Source organism: Naegleria fowleri, assembly GCF_008403515.1.
Source record: "Naegleria fowleri strain ATCC 30894 chromosome Unknown tig29, whole genome shotgun sequence".
In the NCBI taxonomy this organism is placed as follows: Eukaryota; Heterolobosea; class Eutetramitea; order Acrasida; family Naegleriidae; genus Naegleria; species Naegleria fowleri.
In genome coordinates, this window is record NW_025407961.1 from 669686 (window position 1) to 693847 (window position 24162).

The 24162-nt window shown below is 37.1% G+C and overlaps 9 protein-coding genes across 9 annotated transcripts; 4 read left to right on the forward strand and 5 right to left on the reverse strand.

Moving 5' to 3' along the window:
• Window positions 1-118: 118 nt before the first annotated feature.
• On the reverse strand, window positions 119-1957 carry FDP41_002530 (uncharacterized protein; the record flags this gene model as incomplete). The annotated part of the gene is made up of 1 exon (XM_044705735.1): window positions 119-1957. One exon carries the CDS (start codon window positions 1955-1957, stop codon window positions 119-121), a length of 1839 nt encoding a protein of 612 aa, XP_044563423.1.
• A 776-nt stretch (window positions 1958-2733) lies between these two features.
• Window positions 2734-4969, reverse strand: FDP41_002531 (uncharacterized protein; the record flags this gene model as incomplete). The annotated part of the gene is made up of 3 exons (XM_044705736.1): window positions 2734-4083; window positions 4133-4439; window positions 4548-4969. 3 exons carry the CDS (start codon window positions 4967-4969, stop codon window positions 2734-2736), a joined length of 2079 nt encoding a protein of 692 aa, XP_044563424.1.
• A 137-nt stretch (window positions 4970-5106) lies between these two features.
• On the reverse strand, window positions 5107-6000 carry FDP41_002532 (uncharacterized protein; the record flags this gene model as incomplete). The annotated part of the gene is made up of 1 exon (XM_044705737.1): window positions 5107-6000. One exon carries the CDS (start codon window positions 5998-6000, stop codon window positions 5107-5109), a length of 894 nt encoding a protein of 297 aa, XP_044563425.1.
• A 385-nt stretch (window positions 6001-6385) lies between these two features.
• On the reverse strand, window positions 6386-12353 carry FDP41_002533 (uncharacterized protein; the record flags this gene model as incomplete). The annotated part of the gene is made up of 3 exons (XM_044705738.1): window positions 6386-11300; window positions 11461-11738; window positions 11913-12353. The coding sequence occupies 3 exons, from the start codon at window positions 12351-12353 to the stop codon at window positions 6386-6388; spliced, it is 5634 nt and encodes a 1877-aa protein (XP_044563426.1).
• A 185-nt stretch (window positions 12354-12538) lies between these two features.
• Window positions 12539-13096, forward strand: FDP41_002534 (uncharacterized protein; the record flags this gene model as incomplete). The annotated part of the gene is made up of 1 exon (XM_044705739.1): window positions 12539-13096. One exon carries the CDS (start codon window positions 12539-12541, stop codon window positions 13094-13096), a length of 558 nt encoding a protein of 185 aa, XP_044563427.1.
• A 600-nt stretch (window positions 13097-13696) lies between these two features.
• FDP41_002535 (uncharacterized protein) lies at window positions 13697-17697 on the forward strand (the record flags this gene model as incomplete). The annotated part of the gene is made up of 4 exons (XM_044705740.1): window positions 13697-13915; window positions 14046-14374; window positions 14455-15691; window positions 15769-17697. 4 exons carry the CDS (start codon window positions 13697-13699, stop codon window positions 17695-17697), a joined length of 3714 nt encoding a protein of 1237 aa, XP_044563428.1.
• Window positions 17698-17777: 80 nt separating this feature from the next.
• On the forward strand, window positions 17778-19517 carry FDP41_002536 (uncharacterized protein; the record flags this gene model as incomplete). The annotated part of the gene is made up of 1 exon (XM_044705741.1): window positions 17778-19517. The coding sequence occupies one exon, from the start codon at window positions 17778-17780 to the stop codon at window positions 19515-19517; it is 1740 nt and encodes a 579-aa protein (XP_044563429.1).
• Window positions 19518-20372: 855 nt separating this feature from the next.
• Window positions 20373-21685, forward strand: FDP41_002537 (uncharacterized protein; the record flags this gene model as incomplete). Its single annotated transcript, XM_044705742.1, has 4 exons — window positions 20373-20780; window positions 20967-20981; window positions 21086-21202; window positions 21452-21685. The coding sequence occupies 4 exons, from the start codon at window positions 20373-20375 to the stop codon at window positions 21683-21685; spliced, it is 774 nt and encodes a 257-aa protein (XP_044563430.1).
• A 300-nt stretch (window positions 21686-21985) lies between these two features.
• FDP41_002538 (uncharacterized protein) lies at window positions 21986-23574 on the reverse strand (the record flags this gene model as incomplete). The annotated part of the gene is made up of 3 exons (XM_044705743.1): window positions 21986-22295; window positions 22435-22949; window positions 23401-23574. 3 exons carry the CDS (start codon window positions 23572-23574, stop codon window positions 21986-21988), a joined length of 999 nt encoding a protein of 332 aa, XP_044563431.1.
• Window positions 23575-24162: the final 588 nt, after the last annotated feature.

The following is a 24162-nucleotide window of genomic DNA, read 5'->3' on the forward strand; positions in this document are numbered from 1 at the left end:
TTATTCCATAAACTTCGATTTATCCAACAATAAACATGTTAAAGCAAACTGAGTAGTATAAAATTCTATCAAACTGTCTGTGAGGGAAAAAAATGGTCACAGATTCTGAACATCTCTCTTAATAAAAAACCAATTCATATCGTTGATACACTTCATTCAATCTCAGAGCACATTTACAATTCGCGTCAAAGGTCAACACTTCCATCTGAGTCGTCTTGTACATGGCTCGATCAAAGGATGGACGACAAAAATCCTCCATATTCGACGAGCTTTCCAGAATGAGATGCTTTGGAAGTATCAACATGCTTGTGCGTTCCTCTTGGCTTGGAAATAAACATGGAGAGTACGAAATGGATTCAATATTCCATGAATGTGAAACGAATTTGAAAATCGGTGCCTCATCATAGTAACCATAATAATTAAAAAGAGCTTCCGTGTGGTCTCCTTTGAACTGGAGTAGTCGTCCTTGATCGATAAATTTGGCACATACTTCACATTCACCATGATCGTACCACCTCTTAAATGTTTGTTCCTTGTAAATGAGAAATTGAGAGAAACGCTTCCATAGTATGGAGTATGGTGAAGATGTATCATGTTCTTTGCAGATAGTATTGTTGTTGTTATTGACCTTTTTGGCAATAACTGTATAAAACTTTTCGGCATATAAATGACCTTCAAGACCATCAACCATCTCGTGACATGCCATCTTGATTTCCAATACCACAAAGTCAGAATATTTTTCAGGATTGGCCAATGTGACGCCTTCTTGTTGAAAGGCCTTTGTGAAATTAAAGGCAATTGCATCTACTAAAGGTCGGCTTGAAACTGAAAAAGTTTCAAAAGGGATCACTTGGAGAGGTGCATAGAGAGGGTCAACCTTTTTGTGAACAATGCTTGTAAATCCACATAAGCACATATTCTCAACACAAACATATACAATTTGAAAAACATGATCAATAAATAGAACAATGTCGAATGTGTGTGAATCCCATTCTCCAATATGAAATGAAAATTGAGTTTTGTCTCCATAAATATGATTGTGCAATTTCATGGGTTTCAAAAAATTGCTGACATCTTCCAAATAATCCACATTTCCACTCAAATAGTCACATATTAAATACTTTTTCAAATAAAATATTCTATCAGATTGATACAATAGATAAACTGAGTAAATATAACATTCTCTCTTTCCATCAATATTGAACTTTTTCTTGTATTGTTTTTGAAATTGTGGATGATAGGTCATTTCTATTTTCAACACAATAATGGAACTTTTGCTAGAAGCAACAGAAATTGGTGTAGAAAGAAGACTCTTCTGTGTCAATGTACAAGTAATGTCCAAGCACAGTTTCGTATCAAGTACTGAAAATGTATGAGCCATTAAATAATGACAAATGGAAAAACCGCAATCTTCTTTCAATTTAAATTTCCAATGAGTCAGTGGAAACGATGGTAACTTTGCATCTTCTCGATGTTTTCTTAATAGTTCTGAATTTTCTGTTGAAAGTTTCAAAGCTCTTTCTGGATGTCGAATCATTGGAATGAGCTCACACACCGAGTTGATTGTGAGATATTTTCTTGAACTTGGTTTTTTCTTTTTCTTTTCCGTTTTGATGAGCAGTTGAGAAAAGGCTGTTAATGATTGTTCATTGTTTTTCAAAAGGATTGATTTAATGTCATCAAAATGAGAATACGTTTCCTGTGAGTAAGAATGATTCCACTGATGTTTTAATTGCATCTTTTGAGACATATCATTTAAATAAACAATTTTGAGAAGTGATTTTCGGAATGATTCATGATCAAGACTCGGATCAAAAAACAATTGATACCATTCTCGGCAAACTAAACTACAACTTTTAAAGAGCGTGCGAGCATCAAGATTTGAAAATATCAATAAGAGCATGTACGGATTGTTATTCAATGTTGACCGCCAAAGCTCACGAACTTGTGTTTTCATTTTTTTGGAATAATAAAACACAGAGCATGAAGATGGATTTAACTGTTGTGTAGCTGAATATTAAGGCCTTAATATTCTCAATGGATAGGACCGCCAGACAATTTCCTGAAATCCCTTGAAAAGAGGGAGCTGGAATGTTTTTAAGACATTCTGGTCTGAATCCTTGACATGCAAAATTTGGGTATACATTTTGGAAATGAGATAATTGTTGAGCAGAAATGCCTTGACATGTTGTTGGTGTCAATACTTGTAACTGCTCTGATTTCACACCAGAAAACGCAAATCCAGAAATATTTTGTACATCTTGTTTGGACATTAACTGGAAAATATCCAAAGGGAAAGCGGAGAATCAATTCAAGCCAAAGAAAGATTCTGACCGCAATGCTTGAAACAGCTTGACTGAGATTACCATCATTCCACAACATGATGGATGCAGCGGCAATAAGAAGCAGAAGGAAAGTAAAATAAAAATTCCAGGAGTGCTGCATCTGCAGATGAGATTTAAAGCATGTGCGCGGGTTTGGAGAAGGGTTCCTCTCTCGGAATGGAAATATAGGTTTGTGCTTGCGCAAAATAAGGTTTTTGCTCCCTCAACTCCAACTCCGGTCAATCTTTGTAAAATGTTGATTCGACCCATTCTGGAAAGATAGCAGAGTCAACTGTCAGGTCAAGAAGTAGTGATTAGTGTCTCTCAAAACCTTCACTATTAAATCTAGTTCACAATAATCAAACAATTCACCCCAATGTAAATGTAAACGTTAATCACCCAAATCCGCTCATTCAAATTTATCATAATTTTCAATATATGGAGAAACATTTTGAATTCTACTATCTTCCACAGGTTTTCCAATTGTGAAATGATACAAATCTTGATAATTTTGAATTGCATCAATGTCTGAATTTTCACTATCATCAATTTCATTCAAAACAGAATATGAGTCTTCTTCTTCAACTTGTAAAACATTTTCTAGAATGGTATCATCAAAGAAACATCCGATACCAGTTGCTCTCAATCCCATTCTTTCTGCTTCTAAATACAAAATGTGACCAATATATCCAGCTTCCCAGTACAATTCTTTAAATCCATATGGACCCTTCTTTTCAATATGAGTTCCAAAGTTAAATGTGACCATTGCCATACTGAAACAACTATCACTTGCAATATCTTGCACACATGAAGAAAGTTTTGCAAATTTTCTCAAGTCGTTGGAGACAAGTTTGAAAAGAGGGAGTTTTTGATCTATCATGTGCCAATCAAAACTCATGTTCCAATCCTGTTTGATCTTATTGAGAACGTTCTCACTCGTTATTTTATCATTCATATTCTCAAGTCCTCTATATAAAAGATACATTCCTCTTTCCAGTCCTTTCACTCGATGAACAAATATAACAAGATGAACATTACAACCATTTTGGGTAAAGTTATCGTATGGAGAGAGACATCTCCATAATGAAGGATATCGAGATGGCAATAGTTTTTCCAACATGGAGAAAAATTGGTCCTTATTTTCAATAACTGTGACACCGTCAAAATTTTGAGCGCTTCTTCTTGTTCTAATTACTTGTTGAGCGGTGAGCGTACAGGGAAGCGCATCTAAAAATTGGATCGGTGTTCTCTTGAAAAGATCATTCAAGGATCGATCATGATTAGACAACAATGACCATGGATATGGCTTCGTCAAGTTGCACAGTTCTGGAATTGGCTCCATTTGAGGCCAATGTTGATGCTCGCTGCACAATAAATTTGGTTTTCCATATCTTTGTGCTTTGATTTTTCCATTCATCATGTCATTACAGAGATGAGTTTTTTCGTGTAAAATGGAAACGTGATACATTGAAACTGGAGGAGTATTTTCGATGTGCAGTCCTTCGTGATTGAGCTTGAATTTTGGTTTTGTGTCTATCAAAAGAATTGCTTCGAATTTTTCCTTTTCCCTCTCATACTCTTTCATTTCAGTCTCATTAAACTGGTCTAATCCTAAAACGGTTTCCATTAATTTTGAAGTCACAAGAGGGTGATCATTGAGGACAATACAATCCCAACCAAATAACGAGGCGCTATATTTCAATGCAGCAATGGCGTGTCCAGAATCCAATTGAGAATATCGGTATGAACGAATTCCATACTTTTGAAAATTATTAAGAAAGCCATTGTCATGATCATTGCTGACCTACCTTCCAAGTTTCTCGATAATTCACTGTGCATAATCCTACTGCAAAAAATCTATTCCAATCATCATGTTTGACTTGATTTGGTTTGGATGAAAGTAATAGATCGTTCACAAGTGAAATCGTCTTCCATTCACTTCTTAATTGCAATGCATGATATTTTGGATGATACGAATAGACATGAGTGGAGGATCCTTGATGCTTCTCAACTGCTGTTTTTGATGGTGATTCCGTCATGGCACTCAGGTCACAATCTAAAATACAATACACTTCGCACGGATGAAGATTTCCACTTGATGGATTCACTCTCAAACTAAGTTAAGATTAATCCACAAAGTGTGACCACGTTTGTTAAGTTATAAATGTATATATTGAATATAGATATGAATGCAATAATCTTTCAAACCATTGATATATTTACCTCCAACTATTATGCTTGTATTTCTTTGTAGCAGACAAACTCATACTATAGAACATAAATTCACTCAAACTCTTTTCATTCAATTCTACCGAGCCACTCGGAAGAAGAAATTCCTCTGATGATGATTCCTTCGAAATTCCTTTCTGTTCCAAGTATATTTCATCAAATCCTTTCAAATGTTTAGCCTTGTTCAAGATTAATTCTTCGTTCAATGAAAGCGTTTGTAAAGGCTTTGCATCCTCTCCGATAAATGATCGGTACGGATTTGGTTGGTTACTCCAATCTAAAAAGCCTTTGGAAGGTGCATAATTATGAGGATATTCATGTTTTGTCTGAATTTGAAATTGAACAAGCAACTTTTTCATGAGAAGCGATTTGGCTGACGATGAGTGCGTGGAAGAAGAGTGAGTGAGAGGCTTCATTTTTGTTATTGATTTAATTCTCAATTCGTGATTTCAGGAATTGAAGGCCTTTGTTTGATAAAGATCTGTGCCTATTATATTGTCAATTCTGTCACCAAAGAATGATATTGCAACGTTGTTGTGTGATCACAAACCATTCACTTTTTCATGGAGATGGAATATCCACCCGAGTTGGGATCTTTGTTAAGTGAAAAATTGTCCAAACTAAGTCCAAAAGCTCCAAGTAATTGATTACCAACATCTTTCAGTTGACCTAACATGTCATCGAGTTGTTTTTTCTGCTCCTCTTCTGCTTTTTTTCTTAATCTCTCGGTCTCTTCGAGTATTTTCTTGGCCATTGCCTCAGGAATTATATTTTCTGAAGTACAAGCCGATGATTTGTTTTTTCGCTCCATGACCATTTCATTGAGCTTTTTCATGTCTTGATAACTCGACTGAAAATTGTTGACTTGTTCAAAACATTGTGATCTCTTATACAGTGATTTGTAATGATTTTGATCGAGGTAATCCAAAATAATGGTGCAATATTCCAAACTTCGAGAGTACAGGCTTAATTGATAGTACGTCAAGGCTAAATTTGAATAAAGTACAACAAGTAGAGCTTTCACTTCATTGCTTTTGTTGCTGACATCCTCGAATACATTTAAATTTTTTGCTAACAATTCAATACTTTCCTTCTCAGTAAGTAACACATCATCTTCTTTAGAAATATTGTTGCGATCCATATCGAGTGTTTGTTCAATTGTAGGGTTATTATTCAATGATTGCTCCTCATTCTGTGTTTTATCGGCACTATTATTTTCTTGTTGTTCGTTTTTTGGTTCTGCTTGATCTGTAGTCTGACTACTTGTACTCCCGATAGACTTGTAATATTCTCGTATAAACACAGTTAAACGACTTAACGCTTGTTGATATTCCTTTTCAGCCAACTCCAAATTCCGAGATTTGAAATGAGCATTTCCGCGTTCCTTTATTTCGTTACATTCAGAGAGGATTTGAGAGAGTTTGGGAATTTCTTGCAATGTTTGCATTTTTTTCAAGAATTTCCATCAACAGCTTTTGTCTCCATGTAATGAAAAACGATGGTTCAAGATCAACATATTCCTTGCTCATAGAAAAAGTTGGAACAAAGGTGAGCAAGGAACCTATTGACCTAAAACCATCAAAGGATTGTTGAAATGCTGTTTTTTTTCACTACGTGGATGCTTTTGTTGCAAGTTCTAAATAGTATTGACACTTGATGTCAATGATCAAAGCAATGAAAATCGAGAACTGAACACTCGTTTGTAAGAATAATAATTTATTAGTTATTGAGATAAATTAAGGGAAATAGTAATTTGTTTGCAGAGAATCTATGTGGTTGACCTAGTCATCCCAGTAGTCACTGAAATTTGTGAATTCTTTGGATGTATCAAATCACTCTTCATCTTTGTAATAGGGATCTGAATAGAATGGATTGTTTGCCTTAAATGCACTATTAGTAAGATAAAAACCAGAGCTATTACTGTGTCTAAAGGTTCTAGAAGTTCCTGATGGAATTTCTCGTTGTTGTCGACTCAAATGAGGACTCTGTTGTGTGGCCATCATCATTACAGGTGACCCTCTTGGACCTGTGCCTTCAGTAAATCGATTGGGGGATGTTCTTTCAAAAGTTCGTGCCGATGGAGATGATCCAGTCATGGAGCCATAAATAACAAATCCTAATACTCCAATAATTAATGAAAGAATGATATAACCAAAGTATCCTGAAGACTCCTCTTGCTCTTGTTGAGATGGAGTAGATTCATCGATTCTATTCGAAGTTGGTTCAGATGTTTTGCCTGATATGAATTTGGCAGAGATGGATGGTGTCTTGAGTGTTAATTGATCACGTGCTGCCTCTCCATATTTGACCTTAATGTTGAAATACAAATCTTGGAAGCCAGATAATTTTTGTAAATCTCCAGAAATAAAAGACTGGCGGTTGGGTTTCACAAGACATTCATAATTGTCGCCAACTTTTTCTGTACCAATCACATCAAGCCATGGAGTATTGGATGTACATTCTACGATGGTATTTCTTCTTACTCTTGGATCTTGTGGTAAATCAAAAACTTGTTGATTGTTATCAAATAATCGAACAGGTATGCGAAGAGGTGCAATTTTGGATGGATCAGTACTAGAGCTGAACTCTGCCTTTGATGACATAATTCTGGCGCTCGAGATTGTGACAACCCTCACTCGGATTTGAGAACCGTTTCCTCCCTTAGTTGTGAGGGTGACCATACCTGCTTGATGTGCAACAGCACGTCCATATCGATCGATGGACAATATAGTGGTGTCGTCACTCTCCCATTCATTAGAAAGACTCGGTAAGTCAATAGTATCACCCACATGTAAAGTCAACGAGGAAACTACTGGCTTTTCTGACACACCAGCTCTCGAAGAAGAAGGAACTACGGTGAATTGGCAATAATAGGCTTCTTTGAGCTCAGATGACTTTAGCTCTACTGTGACAACCCCTACGGAATGAGCATGAACAAGGAGTACCTCTCTGATTGCATCTACTTTGATTGAAACTACATCATGGTAATTCATGCGTGAGTTAAGATTAATTCCAGTTATAGACACAAATTTTTCACCGCGCATGGAAAGAGCCGACAGTGGAATTTCAATGTCACTGTCCACTTGTACTTTAAAGTCATATCCAAATGTGTGTCCGTATTGATTCATGTACATAGATAAGAAATGTGGCGTTTGTACAGATACTTTTTGGGCAACAGTTTGTCCTGTAGCTACTTCTTCGATAATAACAATTGAAATACCTTCTGTGGTGTGGGTGGTGATTTCTCCATTCTTGGCCACAGAGAGAACATTTTCATATATATCGCTCTTTGCAATGGAATACTTTTGAAGTGAAATGTTGTCCTTGTTTGTCTTTAAACGGAAGGTAGAAGATTTTGGTGCCAGGATGAGATCCTTGTGTGGGAAATCGATCAATTTCAATTTGTCATCCACCTGAATCGAAGCACTTGTCTGTACATGCCACGAAGAAAGAGAAGGGTGTCCACTGAAAACAGCATTGACATTCAATTGTGTCTTGCCCACTTTCTTTCCTGAGATAAACACGGAATGACCAGTATGGCTGTAGGGTTGATTTACAAGAGCCACACTACTCTCTTGCGAGTCGACCGTCACTTTAAAGTAAGGAGATTGCATGAAGATTGGAGAGAGTAAGTGCTTGGTCTGAGAATTTCCTCTTGTATAGACTCCATAAATTGGGACAGGAACAAAGTTGTATTCAAAAAGTGCCAGCGGAGATGGAACCTTAAGACCAACAAGTTGCACAACATAAACAGACACTGTTTTTCTGGAGTAAATGACATTCGTATAAGTGCTCTTCTTTTCAACAATTAATGTTTCTTCGCCATAAGCAATACCAGTCACAACACCTTTTTGATCTACCGAAGCGACATTGGATCTTTCAAAGCGGAACACAGTAGAAACACGTTGTGACTCGGCTGGGCCTCCTGAAACATAAACTTGATAGTTGGCCCCTGGAATCAAGACCAACTCTTCTGATTCAACCTTCATGGATTCGAAAACATTCACAATGAAAGGAGCGCTGAAAACTCGTCTACCATCTGAATTCAATACACTGGCTACAAGTTTCACAATACCAACTCTTTCACCAGTGAGTATGTACTCGTCAGAGCTCGAGTCAGATTGCTTAATAACGACCGTGCGTGTTGTGTCAATATCAATCGAAGGATTCATAGCAAAATGTTGATATTCTGGAAACACTGCTCCGGTGTCATCGAACACCTTCAACTTGAGAGAAATAGATCTATCCACTTGAACGAAATGTTCGCCTTCCAAAGACACATCATGTGCATCAGCAACCTTAACAAAACAGCTGGCGGCAGGACTCACACGAGAATAAGCATCAACAACATCCACTCTCACATATCCTGGAATAAGGCCAACCACCTCTGCCATCGAGTCCTTTGGAACCAAATCAGCAACATGAGTGTTGTTGTGAGAGAAGTCGTATTTGCCTGATCCACCACTTGCTTTAACGGTGAGAGAGATTTTTCTGTGTCTGAATAAAAGGTAATTGGTTGGAGTGATGAAAACGTTTGGTGCGATTCGTAATTCAATTTCGTCCACTAAAGGAGAAGAGAATGAGGAAGTGGCAGAGGATATGATTGCATTGGAAACGTGTCGTTTGAGTTCATCTCTGCGATAGCCAGTAATTTTTCCAGTGAGTGTGACAATACCCTCGTTTTCGTTGATATCTAACAATCTGAATCCTGGTGCTTGCTGTTTTGGAGAGAATTTAACAATATCATTATCACTCAAATCCCATGTATCTTGAAGAGTTGAGAGTGTAATAAATTGATTCTCCTCCCTATCATAAACATGCATGATTGCTGGTATTGTTTGATTATTTCTAACACTGTAGGTTCTGATATTCTTTTTAGAAATTAAGCTCAGTTCTTCCATAGTAGAGGGATTCAAAGGAATAACTTTGAGATGCGCTGGTGGTTGGCAAGAATACTTGACCTTAATGGAAGCTGAACTTGGTAAAGCATCTTCCGTTGGAATATGGTGATGAATGTCGACAGATAATTGTTGTTTTCCGAAATCTAAGCAAGTAATATAAAATGATCTCTTTCTGTTCTTGTCACTTTCTAAAGTATTTGTATCTTTAGCAATTTTAAGACGATCTGGATCTTCAGCAATAATGGCATCCGTAATTCTTGACTCTCCCTTCACGAAATTATCCCAAGGTTGAGGACCTCCACTGATACTGAGCTGTGCAGTGGCTCCTAATGGTACAAGGAAAACCTTATTGTTGTCAGTGTAGGGCTCTGTGATTTGTAGTTGAGGATAAACTGCAACATGAGTCTTCTCTTGTAGCTTTCCATTTTGATATTTTGCTTTTACAGTAGTAAATCCTTCCTGAATAGCTCGAATGGAAACTTCGGCAAAAACGCTTTTTCCGACTTGACAAGAGTGAGATGAAATGGTATACACTGACGTGTCTGTAACACTCCACTCATATTGTAGGCTAGAAATGTTGTGATAGACGTTGCCATTGCTATCAAGTGCCTTGAGACGTAAACACAAACTGTCATCAACGGCAACTTCACGGAATCCCTTTTCAAAACGCAAGCTATGAGGTTGAGAAACTGATACAACACGAGAGTCACCATTGTACAAATTCTGCTGATCGAACACAATAACATCAGCTTCGCCATTTCGTTTGGAGGTCAAAATACCATAAACTTTGCCTGGACCCTTTTGGCTAACGACGTCAAAGGAGGAGCCAGGGTTAACAGCTGTCCACATTAACAAACCGCTACCACCTGTGGCTTCAACTCTAAACATTTGCTCAACACCAAAGTCATGGGGTAAATAAATAATGCTATCTTGCAGTTGAATGGTGACCGGAGGAACAATAGAGATAGGCCTTGATTGGGTAAGTTCAATATTTTCGTGAGCAGAAAATGAAGAAGCCCCTGATGTCAATTCCCCTGTTTTGAGAGATGCTTTCAAAATAACATCTCCAAGTTGGTCGGCTCTAATCAAAAATAAATCTTCGTTCTGAGAACGGCTTAATATCCTAATCGCCGAAGTGTTGTCGCCAGTAGCAGATTCAATTGAAAACTTGAATTTAACATTTTCTGTAATATCTACTGGCATGTGATGTTGATCATACAACTCAATCTTCACTTCATATTCATTGTTAACAACCAAGCTTGAATGTTCATCATTGTTTGCATTTTTGTAATTTTTCAATACGTATTCATAGCCCTTGTAGAGTCTTGCTTTCTTTGGGCTGATCAAAATTTTGATAGAAGCAGGTTTCACAACGTGAACTAATGCAGATGCTTTGTTCAAATTGAAGGTTACATCTTGAACAATAATATTGGTTGCTCCAAGATCAATAGCTTTAAACACTCCAGTAGTGGAAGCAATTTCACCTACATCTTTGTTCAAAGATAACCATTCATAGTTTCTATTAGGCATTGGAATGTGTTCAAATTGATTTTTTTCAGAATACTTCCTAATATATAATTCAAATGGAATTATTGTACCAGGTACAACTCTCATTTCGTTTTTAGGTTTCAACATAAAGCTGTCAGTTACAGAAATAGTGACCATGTCAGATAAGGTGGCACCTTCTTTTTGTGTGCTCTTCAAAGAGACAGAAACAGAAACTTCTCCTGAACGTAAACCTTTTGCAATAATGACATCGTGACTTCCAACACCTCTCTTAATTCGCTTCTTTTCATCAAAGAAATGTACCGACTCATCATTGATGTCAATAAGTTCAATGAGTCCTCTGTTTTGGTATGTGTCAAAACAACCACACGTTACCAATTTTGGTCAATGTAGGTTCAGAATGTTTTCGTCATCGCAACATGTTAAAAATGTAAAAAGGTTTGACATTCATGACAACAAGTGTTAGAAAACTAAATTTGCAAAATTGTTAAAAAACGTACGGCTTTTTGTGTCCTGGCAATCCTTCAGATTTCCACACAAAGCTTAATCCTGTCAATGAAGAAAAAATGTTTCCTTCCGCATCAAATCCATCAACTTGTAGTGTTTCCAATTCATTGATAGTGAGTTTTCTGACTGTAGTTTGCAATTTCAATTGGCTGATAGAGTCTATGAAAACCTCGCAAAAAGCAGTGGCGCCAGTAGATCCCGAAGAAGGATGGAATCGATGAGCTGTAACAATTGCCACTTGTGGTTTCGAGTGAAAGCCTTTTGGAATAACCTGTTTGTAATTAAATATGCCAAGAATTAAAATATGATCATTGTCATTTCATCATGATGGTACGGGATCAATTTAAAAGAAGCCATCATTCGAGGTGAATACAAATATTCAAAGATTGATTCATCATAGAGATTAGCGTGAATCAGGACAATGATAATATTCATCGAAACATACTTGAATTTCTTGAGAACATGTCATGACTGGGGAGCTTCCTAGTTGTATTTTCTGGTCATCCGAGATTTTGTTTACAGGCACCAAGGATACCAACTCAGGATGCAGGGTTGTCCAATAAAAACAATTTTGCTTATCATCTTCACTGAGTCCTGATGTTGTAGCCTTCAAGGTTACACCATCACTGTTCCATGCAATCAGTGCACTGACCCTATTTAAAGAAATTGGAGCATTGGCTTCTACTGTGTGGTGTTGTTGTTGAAAGGAAGAACCCGCAAAAACTCCAATAATAATTAAAAATGTAATGATTAAAAATTGAATGGAAGTGGCGGAAAGAGTTTTTGATGAAGGCGAGTTGGTTCCGACTGGTTGCCTCCTGCGTGTTGTGGTTGTTCGGGTGGGATTGCAGGATGTTGGAGAAGAGGAAGACAGCTTGCTCCACATTTTTTTTGTTGAAGACATGTCTTTGTTAGGGAGGGAAAATGCTTAATACCTAACAACTCACTGAACATTATTGTTTGGAATGTTTATTAATCAATTAGGAAATCAATCTTGTAAAATCATCATCATCCTTTACTGAAGGACAAATCCAGCAAATTTCGCAGCCTCAGCAAAAAAAGAAGAAAAAAATGAGCAGCCAATCATCACCAGAAGCCACCACACACTCGACCACCTTTACACCACTCAGACAATACAACTCCGAGACTGGAAGAATACCCACACTCTACTCTACTTTCCATAAGGAAGAGATTCAAAGGACGGTTGAGGAAAAACAACGATTAGGACAATTGCCAAAATCCGTACCAAAGCCTCTGAATCCTATTCAGAAACTGCTCTCCTACGTTCCTCCAATCAAGTATAGATTCGGAAGAGAATTCTTTAAATTTGCATGGTATCTCATGTATCCCTTCGGAGTGGTGTTTGTTATTTCACAACCAGCCATCAAAGAATGGATTGTGTCGAAAATGCCTGAAACAAAGAGCTACATGGATGAATGGGAAGCGAATCGATCGGAGGAAGAAGTTCACTTGGCAGAAGATATGAAACAAAACGAACTAGGAAATGCCAATCACTACAATTTGTATTGGCAAGAAAAAGCAAAGAACGACGAAAGAGTGAAAAAGTTTTTGGAAATGCAACGCGGCAAAGTAGAGGAGGATATGAAAAGCAAACGAGTGAACGAATAATTTGGTTCGATAATGTAGCAATAATATGAAACTTGGATGCACATGGGGCAAATGTTGCCTCAATTATCAAATGACGTGCTGGTTCAAATATTCTTAAATTTCAACTTTGGGTTTAAGAGTTGAATTGGATTGGTTGCAAAATTGTGCCGAACTGACGAGAGGAATGTTAACTCATCGTTTGGATCGAGTTTCTCTCTTGTCGGGATCTCGACATCAAGTAAAATGATCATTGAGTTTTATGAAAAGACAAAAAATCATTCAAAATATTTTTTAAACCACAACATGCACAAACACAATCCCTCTTTTATTGATTGTGTTTGTAATGGGCCAAAATCTTTCAACACAGTAAAATACTCACATTTCTCTTACTTTCCATCTGACTATCAAAGATGGATCGTCTTTGATAGTGTGACATAGTAAGTTTCACGATAAGCAGGCTTTACTCATATGCTCCTAAAGTAGAATGGGTGTTATTATGCTTACCACATCTCATCACAGGACGTTGAACTTAAATCTACTACAAGAGTTCTTTTATTCGAACAACTGGAATTTCATGTTGTTATTCCAGTCCCAACACGAAATTCATAGAGCTTCAAAAAAATGGTTTCTTCTTTGCCATCACCGTCGCTAGAAGATTACTCGTCATTACTATCCTGCCATTTAATTTTGTTCATCGGAAATAAATGTTCCAATAAAACACTCCAATATCATCGATATTTTGCAGCTAGTCATGAACGGGTTTCATTGGATGATTGGAATAAGCGAGAAAAGTTGTCCTTACACGCCATGTTCAAGAAGATTATCAAAAAATTAGAAAAGGTAATATGTTCATGAATATTAAATTATATAATATAATATTTGATATTTGAAAATTAATATATCTAAATAATTTCAAATATTATAATGATGATTCTCAAAACACCTCTTGCTCACATGAACACGCATTTAGCAATGCAAAATTGTAATTGAAGATGAAAATTTAATACCCGAAACTAGAAAATCATTGATTGAGAAAGTAAAACAAAGCATTCCACATTGTAAAGTCGGGGCTCTGTGTTTTACGTGCAACAATGAGAAAGTATTGGAATATCAATTCAACACGAACCAAATATTGAGCTATTTCCTAAAGAAAAATAATGTCAAATCTCCGGATATTTGTCTAGGTGGACATACCTTTCTGCTTCAACCCGGGCAAGACAAAGAACACGTGATTCCCTCCAAAAGTGAAGGCTTTGACACCATGTTGGAGAGTAAGGTGAAATTGACCAATGTGAATAGGTAGGTGTTTCATTTGATCACGTGCATGCATTCGTAATCATGCTACTACTTTTTTTCAATTGATACAAATTTCACTGCAGAGAAAAAGTTGAATTCATTCATCAAGGATTAATAGTGGATGGCATGTTATTGGCTCTCAGATTGTTGGTACTTTCTCCTTCTCAAGAAAAAGATATTTCTAATTTTGCAGATCCTCATTTACATTGGCTTTTCACACAGTGGGTTAAAGTCAAGCCCAATGGAAGGATCATCATTATATTGATACAAAAAGACTATGACAAACTTTGTGACTTGCTTGGTAAAAAAACCAAAACATTTGAACAATTTGTCATGTGGGTGGAGAAGACTCTTTGTAAATATTTCCCATTTCCTATTTTTACTGTGGAGATCAAAGTGACGAGCTCAATGAATCATCAACAAATGAAGAGAGACGAAACATTATTGCTTTCCTCATTGATGTATTTACACTCTCTTGCGGTTAGTGAGGCTATTGTGGTAGTTTCTCCGTTCAATGCTCAAAGTATTCAAAATATTGGAAGCTCATCATCAATGAATAAGCACAAAAAGTTTTTCACCAATGAGTGTAGAACTGAGAATAATTTGTACATTAACAATGAAATGTATATACGCATGGCAAAACTAGGATTAATACTTGTAGATTTTTCAAGTTTTTTAGATATTTCCATGCAAGAATTAGAACACTCAGAAACTTCTACTCTTCGTATCGAACAGAAAATTGCATTGGTTCAACTCGATTATCGATCAAATCAACCTGAATTTTTGAAAAATATAGAGTTTGTGCAAATGGATTCATGGAAGAGCAATGGTGAAATGTTCAGCAAGTACATTGGAAGATACCCTTTCATTACTGAGCTTCAACGAAATCATTCAAGTCAATATAGAGCTGGAGTTTTTCAGGACTCTCAACAACGTGAAATCAATCATGTGCTTTTCGGCATTGTTTGTAATCCAAGTGTCATTTCTCAATTTGCAGCACAAAATGATTTTTCGAGCCATTTACAATTTTACCAGAAAATCAATGGGTACAGTGTATCGAATCAAATGAACATGAATTTGGAATCAATCAATGCAGAACGGAAAAGGTTTTCTCCTAAACAAACAGAAAAACTCTCCAGAGGTATTGAAGGAAGCCCCTCAGGAGGAACGGCCATGAGAAAATCTGTCAATATCCTGATGCCTAATGTTACTACTTCCCAACCCACAACGACTAGCGATGGAAAAACATCTGACATCTTTCAGTTTCCTGTGACAGACATGTCACTCTCGTTTATCTGTGATTATTTTGGATTGACTAAGGTATGTTATATACATGACAATGATTTTAATATGTTTATAGGTCATTCATCCAAATTCTGCATTCATCCTTCCCATAGTTCCAACGAGGAAAAGATTTAGAGTCTTCTATTTATAATGTGATGGTTAAACTCATTCCAGAAAAGCCCAACTGTTTCAAAATGTATTCCAAGTGCACGAGACAACAAGCACCCCAACCTGGACAAGAGCCAATCTTTTATCGACAAGAGGTATTAATGAAAGATAAAAAGCTTAACAAGGCTGTATGTACATGTCCTGATGGAAGTCAAGGACGGTGCAAACACATATGTGCCGGTGTTTTGGCCTATATTTCGATCATTTCGAACAGAAATCAAGGAGATGAGCAAAAACTTGAACAAAAAGAGAAGATGTTGAAAAGTGGAGAACTCGATTCACAGGAACATACAAGTCAAGTTAATGAGCTCTCTCAGAATTCGCCTCCTTCTTCCAACGCAACCAATACTCCTGCCTCCTCAAGTCATGCAAATGCTTCTGATGAAAAAACAGACCAGAAAAAAAAGAAAACATTACCTGCATGGATGGTATTGAATTCAAAGTTGGAATCTCAGAAAGAGTCAAAAAAGTCAACAAAGAAAAATTCATCCAAGGAGTCAGAGCTCAAAAAACCAAAAACGAGTTTCTTTTTATATTGTGATGATTATAGAGAGAGAGTGAAGGAGGAATTGGGTGGGAATGTTTCTGCATCTGAAGTTGCCAAAGAAGTAGGCAAACGGTGGAAAGATCTTTCAATGGAGGAAAAGCAAGTCTACATTGAAAAACAAAAAGAGTTACAAACAGAATATGAAAAGAAGAAAAAAGAAAATACCAAAGCAGAGACGAGCACTCAAATTGTCAATGATGAAGAGCATTTCGACAAGAAACAAAACGAAAATGTGAAAATAGAGTCAGCATTAACAACAGATGAAATGGACGTTTCAAATGAAAATGACAAAACTCATCACCTGGCAGAGAAAAAGAGAGGTGATTCTCCTGCCAAAAAGAAACCACAACCATTACTGTCTAAGAGAGTACAATTACAACACAATGACAACAATCCCGAACACTCTGTGGTGGTGGTTAAAAAGGAAGTTCAGAATAATGTTGACGAGATCATGGATGACACTTCAGCATCAAGCAACATTTTCGCTTCGAAATCTAAAACAGAAAGCAACAATATCATCAGTCGATCAGCAGCAGCATCTAAAACCAATCCCACACCCACTCTCACTCGGATCAAAGGTGAAGCATTGAGCCCTGTTAAGAACAAGTTGTTGGAAAACAAAACGATCTTGTCACCTCAACAAATGATGTCTTTTAAGAACAACCAATCAATTCAATCACCACGAAAAGTACTGAATACAATCGAAAAACCTGCTGTTATGGATGATTACATCGATGAAGAAAATTTAACCATTAAGGACATTTTCTTTACAAAGAAGAAGAGAAAAAGTCCATTACCTATTTTGGAAAAGTCACCCTCCGCGGTCATGTCCACTGCAATGGATGACAAGAAATCTTCTTCCAAAGAGGATGATGCCTTATCTGTTACAAATGTGTTTTTTTCCAAGTCCAGCAAGAAGCCAAAGAAAGAAGTTGACAAACATGTCACAGATAGTAGTGCAGAAAAAGTGCAAAACTGTCCACCATCGGCATTCAAATTCAGTATGTTCTCCACCACATCAAGCACTACTAACAATAAGGATACGGTGGACGAAGAGGAGGAAGACATTAGTTTGACCACCATCTTTTTCAGCAAGTCGACCAAGACATCATCAACCTCATCTTCTGCTCAGAATCCATTGCTTCCATCAAAAGCAAACCAACCACAAGAGAAAGATCACCATGTGACAGCATCGGGATCATCGATCAGCACAACAAGCGTGAAGACAACAGCAACCAAGAACTCTTCCTCATCTTCACCACCCAATCAAAACAAGAGCAAACAAACTTCTCTTAAAAGTATGATGGATGCATTCTTTGAATTTTAATAAGACTAAGGTGAGTTGATTTATTTGGTGAATGCGTTTGTTGTTGAACTAATTTGGAACATTTATTCTTTACAAAAAAAATGACCCAAATTCCCGTTACATTTGTAAGCCGATTCAATTTACAAGTAGTGAAGAAGGAGGAGGGTGCCAACGATCATCATCATCACTCCTCCGAACCTTTGTGCCATCATGAACAGCATCACCATGATGGGTGTTGTCATGAGAACCAGGGTTTGAAACAGCCATCATGTTGTAGTCATCATCATTCTGAAGAAGGTCGTGAACATCATCATCACTACCATATCTCATCGATCAGCGTCTTGTTTATGGGATTGAAAGATGGTAGCATTTCATTTTATGCTCCTGGCGCTTCCTCTCTCACGCAGTTCTCAATTCCTCAACACACCTCTGCCATTTCCAACATTATTCAAGTGAGCCACAAAATTATTTCCGATGTCGATGAAGAACATTTATCGAAAGGTGCGACACCAAATCATCAATTAAATATTGAAAAAAGAATCAAGAAGGTTGCATGCAAGAATTATTTTGCATCATTTTCGGAAAAGGATTTGTGTGTGAAATTTTGGAAGATATATGCAAAGGAAAAGCAGCAAGCACATCAGTACGTGCTCGATGACACACGAATTGAGTTAGCACCAACTAAATATATTGATTTTTCGATTGAGATGATCGAAAGTGTGTCACCAGACTCCACAACCTTTGATTCACCGATCGTCGCTTTGGGAAATTCACATGATTTAATTTATGCAATTAGTGAAAGAGGTGAAGTGGGTGTTTGGAAGTTTGGCTTAATGTCTGGAAAAATTATTCTATTATCAAAGTTTAATTTGGGAAGAAGTCATCACAAGGTGAAAAGTGTGTCCTCAAGTCGAAAAGATCGATCCAATCCCAATCGACTTTTGGCTTATAGTTTTATTGCCATTGCATGGGATGACGGAATTATTGGAATTTTAGAGCCAAATTATTCACTCTTAAAGAAACGAATTTCTTTGATTGGTCTCGATGATGCATCTCATCAAGATTTTCAATTCAATCGTTTATTCCTATTGAAAATGGTCATTCATGCATTTAGTGCCTCCATTGCATTGGCTGTGGACTCTGAAGAAGAAGACTATGACGAAACACATGAAGATACCTCAGAATCTTCCTCACAACAACAAGCACTCTTTTCCTATCCATTTGAAAGTCCACTTAATAACATTACCTACGAGTTGCATCTTGTTTCTCTCCCAGAAAACAGTGAACATCTTCATGTCTTGGTCAAGCAAGGTGGTGAATATTTGGTTCGAGTATTTAACACAGCCGAGTCCGTACCTCTCACCAGTGATCATTTTCTTGTGGAAGGGGCACTACGAACCATGGAAGAAGAATTTGCCACAGAAGCCATGCGTGAAGGCATTCATGACAGGATTTTCAATTTGAAATTTGTGGGCGATTTGATGGTCGTTTCGAGCCAGGATTTGATTGAAATTTACTCAAGACATGAAGATTCAAGTTCATTCTGTTCGTTGATTCATGACGAAGAGAATGAAGAACAACAACAGAAAAATTCTAACTTGATTGATGATGGACAAGATCCACCTGCTTCTTCTTCTTCTTTCGAATTGTCAAGTATTGAATTCGATGGACGAAGAGCTCTCTTGTTGGGATGTACCGATGGTAAAATTCGTGGCATTCTTGTGCCACCTGCTCCAGTTGGTGGTGTTGTTCATTCCCATTCTGCAAGTACAAGTGGAAGTCATGATGGAGATTTGGAGACCTTTGAAGTGGAAATGCCCAAGCATTGCATTAGAAAGTAATCAGTCTATTTTCTAAATATGTAAATATATTGATCGTTCGAGTAGAAGAAGGAATAGAAGTACAATAGAAGTAATGCAGTTTGTCACTTTTCTGGGATTGAGTAAAAACAAGAGAAAATGTTCCAATATCGAACTGTGTTTTAATCCAAATCATGCGTTTTTTTAGAATTTGTTGTATTTTTGTCCTTTCGTTCGTTAATGAAAGTTAATGAAAAAGCGTTGCAAAATGAATATGAAAATGAAGAATTTGATTAAATTTATTTTAATGCATGTGCCCAAGAACGTACCTTACTACATTTCTGGACCTACTTGTATATAATACACTAAAGTTATACGCCTAAACGCGTTTCTCCTCACTCACCACGGAATTCCTTTCACCGGCGGAGGCATTGTGTTTAAATATCAAACAATAAGCATGGGTTTTCCTTTTAAAGGTAGTCCCTCTCATGGTTCACAGACAATACAAGCATCACCACCACGCTCTTTATGTAGTGAGAGAATCACACAATGTCGTAGAGATTCACTTCGTCATGTTCAAGAATAAAAACAACGTGTTCCCAATATTTCAACTTGTTGTTGTTTTGGTCCATCTTTGGTCAAACAACCATCGCGCATTGACATTAAATTCAACCTCGGCAGCAACTTGGAGAAAATAAATGATATATTTGGAATTTAGATCCAAATGCCATTGTCGCACGGGCTATTCATATCCTCTTCTATTTTTTGTGTTATTCCAACAACATCGACAAGTTTGATTGCTCTTCCTCCTTCCAACACCCGTACAACAACCTTCTTCCCTAATTCTTTCATCAAAAAAACAATCATTATTACTCATTCAATCCACTAAACCCAAACATGGAGAAGAAACAATCTCAGCAACAACAAGCAATTGACCAGCACGACAACCACCTCCTCTTTACTTCAACCTCAACAGGAACCTCTCTTTCAGCTTTATCACTACGTGCGCCTCAACAAGATTCCAGAAGCAGCACCAGCACCACGAATTGTTTTTCTTTCCATGACTCTCACCACCACATGAGATCCAAATACTTCACAAGAACTAGTACTACTGCATGTGGTGGTGGTGGTGATTGTTGTTCTGTTATTCACCACCACAAGAAAGAAGGTTCTATTCCATCTGTAGCTACAAATAGGTGTGTATGTCGTGGAGGAGATCCTGGTGCTGAATCATCTACATTACTTTTAGATTCCACCGCTTCAAGGAAGGATCAAATGAAAAACACAAATGTTCGATTGCATGTGGTAAGTGATTGAATCTTTAAATGTGCAGAGAAGGTTGAATACAACAACAACATGCGTCTATTGACCAAATGCATGATAAACACTTCAACCGTATTCGCATCATTCACTTGTCCTCACAACATATACTGATTTTCCTTTTTTGGTCTCAATGACCATGCACATCGAATGCACATTCGTCCATAACAGACTCACAAAGAAATGGTAAGTTCATAATATTCCCACTCAAGATCGTATCAAAATGAATCCACTTTCTTGCAATCCTCATCTTCATGTTCGAAATATTTTGAATATTATCGACAAAAAAGTCTCGATATTTCAATGCCTCTCAAATAACTGCTGCTCGTCTCCTTGGAGTGAGTATCTCAACTCTGAAGCGACGTTACAAGGAAGTGAGTAATGGAAGTCGTTGGCCTTATTCAAAGGTAAGAGTTCAGAGACATTGTTGTTTTGAAACAATGAATATTAAAAAAAATTCGATTTATAATTGATGATGGTGTGAATGATATGAATTGAATACAATTTGATTTCACACATAACGTGTTTGATGTTGTCTGTTGTTGTGGTGGGGAATTTTTGTTTGTCGCCTTGTTTCATGTTTTTTGCTTGTTATTGCTTATTTTGGATTGTGCGTGTACTAATTTCATGCATTTCTTTGTGAATAATATATATAGCTTTCCACTTCTGAAAAAAAGAAGAGTATTTGGTTCTATATCAATGATGAAGATGAGAATGAGAAGTCCATTTCCAAAGAGTGTCAACTCGTGTTAGCAAAAGCCTTTCAGAACTGCACATTGCCTTCGACATTCTACTTTTCAGATTTGAGAAAACAGGATCGAAGAGTGATCTTTTACAAGTACATTCCTGAACACTCGAACACAACAAATCAATCAACCTTGACGCACTAGCATCAACAAGAGAATGAATGAAATGAACCAAAACATGGGGCTCTTCCTCCTCCTTGCATTCCGCAAGAAAGTACTTTGGAGGCAGCAATCAGCTGTAAGAAGTGAGATCCGTCATGTAGGTTGGACTCTCGTAGAAGAATTCAAATAGATTCAACTAGAGGGGTACTTCCTTCACAATGCTTGCTGCTCAAATGAAATGACAACACAAAACTACCCTCGAAACAAAACGTAAACAACACACATCAGCTATTGCAAAATAAAAACTTTATAGAAAGATTGCAATCATTGAAGGTCTTTTCCTTATCTCTTTTCCCAACCATATCTTTCAGCAACTCTGAAGAAGGCTTCCTTTGCTTCATGTTCAGTGTAAGGTGTAGTATTGGAAAAGTCCAGACGAGCCTCACCAGCAATCATCTCAGTTCTGATTTGAACAAAGATTGATTCGAGAGAACACACAGAGCTCCATCCTGATGAAGTCAACAATTCCATACAGATGGAACCACCAATGGTGACGTGACCAGTACGGAAAGCAAATCTTGGTTTGAGAACTCTAATGAATGGAGGCTTGAATGGGAATTCAAGTGGGAAAGTCAAGTCTAATGTAATGTAGCTATTCACACAGAGTTGATTTAGTCACAAGTATGAATGGGACATGATTGGAAGTGGTTGATCAATGATTCATGATTGGAACATTCGGCAGTCATTGCTCGACCATGAGAACTATGTCGAAAAATCGCAATAATACTTACTCAATGCCAAATTTCTTTGAGTATTCAGCGAGGTCCTTTGCAATTTGACCATCCTCCTTTGGATCAAATTTGAAGAAACGAATTTCCCAATGGAAAAGATCGTCATTGACTGGGTTAGCACTAATTCCTAATTTCTCAACGTCTGCTTGTTTGATCTTCATATACTCCTTCATGATACAATTGATACAACCCTCAGATGCACCTTGTGGCTTTTTGAATTTCTTCTTCATTTCTTCAAAGTTTGCATCATAGCCACTACCCATGCTGCTCACTGGTTGTACAGGCATGTCATCTTGCATGTCTTCTCCAACCTCAATTTCAACTTCTTCTTGATCTTCATCATCACCTTGCTCTTCACCAGCCATCAATGCAGATTCAACTTGGCTATAGATTGAATTGGCCTTTTGCAAGACGTCAGTAAGAGATCTTTTTCCTTGAGCACAATAATCGCTCAATAATTTAATAAATCTAACTCCCTCAACTTCTTCCAATAGATAGTATTGGCTTGCCACTTTCTGTAATTCCAATATTGGAATTGTAAGTGATCCACAAGCCAATCCACACGAACATGTTTTGAATTCACCCGTTTGGGGTCAAAAATAATAATAGTTTTTCAAGCATTTAGAGATTGAATGTGTCGAGTCAGTGTGTGTAAAGGATTTGTTGGTGAAATCATCATATGATTTCATTCAAGTCAATGATGAATAAACATTCCATCCCGAAAATTGTTGATCATTTATCGTTATTCCAACAAATCATGGAAGGTTTCAATTGAAAGCAGTCAGTGCCAACGTTGAATTTTCGTTCGTGTGTGATGGTCCATCAAGATCAATGTAAATTTCAATAATAAATTTTCATTCATCAAACAATGATCATCAAAAGACCAAAAAAAGGAGAGAAATTTTCGGAAATCGCGGTCAGTGCTCGATTTCAAAACATCACCAAATGATCCAGTGTACTACTTACAAATGAATCTCCATTCTTTGTAATTGAAAAGTATGGGTTATCATCCGGATCAGCTTCATTATCAACCACCACATAAATCTTGTCATCGGTACTATTCTCCTTGAGAGTCCATCCAAAAGTATTCTCCTTTGCGTTATTCAAAAACTTTTCAGCCTCTGCCTTGAGTCCAGTCATTTGAGAGAGTTTCAGGTGTGTGGTTCAAAGATTTCTGTACAGAAGAAGAAAGAGTGAAGCCTCGCAGATTTGTTGTGAATTTTTTTTACTCTAAAAATATTCGCGAGTTCACCATATATTCTCATCTTGTAATAAGCTTTTATAGTAATAACATTAATAACAACAATAATGGTGTGTACTCTTTTTTTTGAGTCCTTGATTTTCGTAATAAGTTGTTGTATCATAAGTTGTTGACACATAACTACTTTCGTATGTGACAGGAAAAGTATATTGGTAAGTTGTGTTTGAAAAGGTTACTAAAGAAAAATGCTACACAAACGAAGCAAGATAAAGGAATCGTGACCACCATGATTATTGTTGTATCATGTGATTGGCAAATGACAAATGAGCCCTCACCTTCAATTTCTGTGTAGAACTCCTCATTGGCTTGCAGAGTTCTATTAAGTCTAAATGAAAAAAGAGTTCCATTTTCATGTATCATGTTGGAAGTCATTCTGTAAAGTGAGGAGGGTGACTGAATTGGATTGACAAATGTCAGACTGCTGTTCGAAGGCCATTCGAAGGTAAAACTTGCATTCAAAAACATGG